This window comes from Salmo salar, chromosome 17 (assembly GCF_965601325.2).
Source record: "Salmo salar chromosome 17, fSalSal1, whole genome shotgun sequence".
In the NCBI taxonomy this organism is placed as follows: Eukaryota; Metazoa; Chordata; class Actinopteri; order Salmoniformes; family Salmonidae; genus Salmo; species Salmo salar.
In genome coordinates this window covers 27,790,001-27,795,000 of record NC_138307.1, presented here as the reverse complement: position 1 = coordinate 27,795,000, position 5,000 = coordinate 27,790,001, and the positions used below count along the sequence as shown (strand labels likewise).

The 5,000-nt window shown below is 46.7% G+C and overlaps 1 protein-coding gene across 2 annotated transcripts in view; it reads right to left on the bottom strand.

The window, feature by feature from the left end:
- Positions 1-5,000, bottom strand: part of LOC106600438 (cyclin-dependent kinase-like 5) — a 204,851-nt gene that overhangs the window by 26,148 nt on the left and 173,703 nt on the right. For both annotated transcript variants that reach the window (XM_045699510.2, XM_082963716.1), the window contains exons 4-6: positions 1,880-2,062; positions 1,448-1,568; positions 1,219-1,278 (exon numbers count right to left, since the gene is read on the bottom strand). In XM_045699510.2, coding sequence (XP_045555466.1) covers positions 1,219-1,278; positions 1,448-1,568; positions 1,880-2,062 — 364 coding nt within the window. The remainder of the gene's footprint in view (positions 1-1,218; positions 1,279-1,447; positions 1,569-1,879; positions 2,063-5,000) is intronic.

Here is a 5,000-nt window from a genome sequence, read left to right as displayed (position 1 = left end):
CTACAGGAAACCAGACCAGAGAGAAACAGAGGAAGTCATGGACAGATACTGACTCAAAGCCTACAGGAAACCAGACCAGAGAGAAACAGAGGAAGTCATGGACAGATACTGACTCAAAGCCTACAGGAAACCAGACCAGAGAGAGACAGAGGAAGTCATGGACAGATACTGACTCAAAGCCTACAGGAAACCAGACCAGAGAGAGACAGAGGAAGTCATGGACAGATACTGACTCAAAGCCTACAGGAAACCAGGCCAGAGAGAGACAGAGGAAGTCATGGACAGATACTGACTCAAAGCCTACAGGAAACCAGACCAGAGAGAAACAGAGGAAGTCGTGGACAGATACTGACTCAAAGCCTACAGGAAACCAGACCAGAGAGAGACAGAGGAAGTCATGGACAGATACTGACTCAAAGCCTACAGGAAACCAGACCAGAGAGAGACAGAGGAAGTCATGGACAGATACTGACTCAAAGCCTACAGGAAACCAGGCCAGAGAGAGACAGAGGAAGTCATGGACAGATACTGACTCAAAGCCTACAGGAAACCAGACCAGAGAGAGACAGAGGAAGTCATGGACAGATACTGACTCAAAGCCTACAGGAAACCAGACCAGAGAGAGACAGAGGAAGTCATGGACAGATACTGACTCAAAGCCTACAGGAAACCAGACCAGAGAGAGACAGAGGAAGTCATGGACAGATACTGACTCAAAGCCTACAGGAAACCAGACCAGAGAGAGACAGAGGAAGTCATGGACAGATACTGACTCAAAGCCTACAGGAAACCAGACCAGAGAGAGACAGAGGAAGTCATGGACAGATACTGACTCAAAGCCTACAGGAAACCAGACCAGAGAGAAACAGAGGAAGTCATGGACAGATACTGAACCAAAGCCTACAGGAAACCAGACCAGAGAGAGACAGAGGAAGTCATGGACAGATACTGACTCAAAGCCTACAGGAAACCAGACCAGAGAGAGACAGAGGAAGTCATGGACAGATACTGACTCAAAGCCTACAGGAAACCAGACCAGAGAGAAACAGAGGAAGTCATGGACAGATACTGACTCAAAGCCTACAGGAAACCAGACCAGAAAGAGACATAGGAAGTCATGGACAGATACTGACCATTGCTTACTAGGGAGACTGAGATCGTCATACATCAAATGTACTGAGTTAATTACTATGCTAGAAGTGACATATTTCTACTTACCAAAATCGCAGAGTTTGAGAACATCCTCAGAGCTGATGAGGAGGTTTTCAGGCTTGATGTCTGAGGAGAAACAGAGGAGACCAGTTTTCACACGTGTCTGGTACTTGGCAAAACCAAAAGCCAGACCAAACCATCTCTGCTGGGAGGCCCTGCCTCTGACTCAACACTTTATCTCAGCATAACTAAAGGGAAAGGTGAACTCATTTTAGTAAAGGTACGAGTTCCTCACCTCTGTGTACGATCTCATTCTTATGGCACCAGTGGATAGCTTTGATCAGCTGGTAGATGTAGTTCCTCGCTTTGTCAGGTGGCGCTCCGTTAGGCAATTCCTCCAGCAACTCCAGCATGTTCTGGAACACAGAATACACAGTATTACTGTCAATCACAGCTACAACTACACTACCCATAATGCTCTGTATAACATATGCCACAAATCCAACCCCTTAGCAAAACAAGTTAGATACTATGGCAATATTGTAAAAGTGTAAAAGTGAAACTGCTGAGGTAAACAGTAGCTAAGTATATTACATGATTATTTATCATCCAACCATTAGCGCATCCCAGCAATCCCTAGAAAGTAGTGGACATTTTTACTGACTAGACTATTCTGGTTTATTAAAGGTTATCATTAAAAAGGTTCATCCTCTAGGTATTCACTGACCCTCTCCACATATTCAAAGACCAGGTAGAGTTTCCCTCTCCTCCTGAAAGCCTCTTTGAGTTCCACGATGTTCTCCTGTTTCAGCGTCCGCAGCATCTTCAGCTCCCTTAGCGTGGTCTCTTTAACCTCCTCATTCTCCTCACTGTCTTTAAACTTCTTTATGGCCACGAGCTCATTGGTCTCCTGGAAAACAGTATGCCAGAGTGTCACACCGAGGGATCCCGTTAGTGGAGGCTGCTGAGGGGAGGATGGCTCATAATAATGGCTGGAACGGAGCGAATGGAACGCCATCAAACACATCCATTTTATTTGTCACAAGTGCTGAATACAACAGGTGTAGTAGACCTTACAGTGAAACGCTGAATACAACAGGTGTAGTAGACCTTACAGTGAAATGCTGAATACAACAGGTGTAGTAGACCTTACAGTGAAACGCTGAATACAACAGGTGTAGTAGACCTTACAGTGAAATGCTGAATACAACAGGTGTAGTAGACCTTACAGTGAAACGCTGAATACAACAGGTGTAGTAGACCTTACAGTGAAAGGCTGAATACAACAGGTGTAGTAAACCTTACAATGAAACGCTGAATACAACAGGTGTAGTAGACCTTACAGTGAAATGCTGAATACAACAGGTGTAGTAGACCTTACAGTGAAACGCTGAATACAACAGGTGTAGTAGACCTTACAGTGAAATGCTGAATACAACAGGTGTAGTAGACCTTACAATGAAACGCTGAATACAACAGGTGTAGTAGACCTTACAGTGAAATGCTGAATACAACAGGTGTAGTAAACCTTACAATGAAACGCTGAATACAACAGGTGTAGTAGACCTTACAGTGAAACGCTGAATACAACAGGTGTAGACCTTACAGTGAAATGCTGAATACAACAGGTGTAGTAGACCTTACAGTGAAATGCTGAATACAACAGGTGTAGTAGACCTTACAGTGAAATGCTGAATACAACAGGTGTAGTAGACCTTACAGTGAAATGCTTACTTACAAGCCCTTAACCAACAATGCAGTTCAAGAAATAGAGTTGATAAAATATTTACAAAATAAACTACAGTTTAAAAAAACGGTAGCAGCAACATTATGTACAAAATTAGTTACAAACAATGTGAAAAAACGAACAAAATAGCCCAGTTGGTTAGGAGGCTGTAAAATGGCAGCCATCCCCTCTGTGTGTTTGATGTATTTGATACCATTCAACTGATTCAGCACCAGCCACTACCATGAGCCTGTCCTCCCCAATTAATGTGCCACCAACCTCCTGTGGATCCCACTGATGGTGGGGCGCCAGTGACGGTAACCCTAAATACTGTGAGTGACAATGTTCGAATCCAGGTCTTCTTCGCACCACAACACAGTGTCAGTCCGCTGAGCTAAAGCCTAGGCCCTACACAATAACTCTCAGGGCTAATGCAAATCTTCAGGTTTCAGGCAAGATGTCTCATCAAGTGGAGCACACCAGCAGGCCACTAAAAATCAGGAAGGACCTGAATAGATGTATTTTCAGGGGTGTCAAAATCTGGGATCCTCCTCAGATCATTTTAAAAGCAGTGGTCCCTCCACATATCCTGAAGTTACCCAGGTGTGGTCCCTGCACATATCCTGAAGTTACCCAGGTGTGGTCCATCCACATATCCTGAAGTTACCCAGGTGTGGTCCCTCCACATATCCTGAAGTTACCCAGGTGTGGTCCATCCACATATCCTGAAGTTACCCAGGTGTGGTCCCTCCACATATCCTGAAGTTACCCAGGTGTGGTCCCTCCACATATCCTGAAATTACCCAGGTGTGGTCCCTCCACATATCCTGAAGTTACCCAGGTGTGGTCCCTCCACATATCCTGAAGTTACCCAGGTGTGGTCCCTCCACATATCCCGAAGTTACCCAGGTGTGGACCATCCACATATCCTGAAGTTACCCAGGTGTGGTCCCTCCACATATCCCGAAGTTACCCAGGTGTGGTCCCTCCACATATCCTGAAGTTACCCAGGTGTGGTCCCTCCACATATCCCGAAGTTACCCAGGTGTGGTCCCTCCACATATCCTGAATTTACCCAGGTGTGGTCCCTCCACATATCCTGAAGTTACCCAGGTGTGGTCCCTCCACATATCCTGAAGTTACCCAGGTGTGGTCCCTCCACATATCCTGAATTTACCCAGGTGTGGTCCCTCCACATATCCTGAAGTTACCCAGGTGTGGTCCCTCCACATATCCTGAAGTTACCCAGGTGTGGTCCCTCCACATATCCTGAAGTTACCCAGGTGTGGTCCATCCACATATCCTGAAGTTACCCAGGTGTCGTCCCTCCACATATCCTGAAGTTACCCAGGTGTGATCCCTCCACATATCCTGAAGTTACCCAGGTGTGGTCCCTCCACATATCCCGAAGTTACCCAGGTGTGGTCCCTCCACATATCCGCAAGTTACCCAGGTGTGGTCCCTCCACATATCCTGAAGTTACCCAGGTGTGGTCCCTCCACATATCCTGAAGTTACCCAGGTGTGGTCCCTCCACATATCCTGAATTTACCCAGGTGTGTTCCCTCCACATATGCTGAATTTACCCAGGTGTGGTCCCTCCACATATCCTGAAGTTACCCAGGTGTGGTCCCTCCACATATCCTGAAGTTACCCAGGTGTGGTCCCTCCACATATCCTGAAGTTACCCAGGTGTGGTCCATCCACATATCCTGAAGTTACCCAGGTGTGGTCCCTCCACATATCCTGAAGTTACCCAGGTGTGGTCCCTCCACATATCCTGAAGTTACCCAGGTGTGGTCCCTCCACATATCCTGAAGTTACCCAGGTGTGGTCCCTCCACATATCCTGAAGTTACCCAGGTGTGATCCATCCACATATCCTGAAGTTACCCAGGTGTGGTCCCTCCACATATCCTGAAGTTACCCAGGTGTGGTCCATCCACATATCCTGAAGTTACCCAGGTGTGGTCCCTCCACATATCCTGAAGTTACCCAGGTGTGGTCCCTCCACATATCCTGAAGTTACCCAGGTGTGGTCCATCCACATATCGTGAAGTTACCGAGGTGTGGTCCCTCCACATATCCTGAAGTTACCCAGGTGTGGTCCCTCCACATATCCTG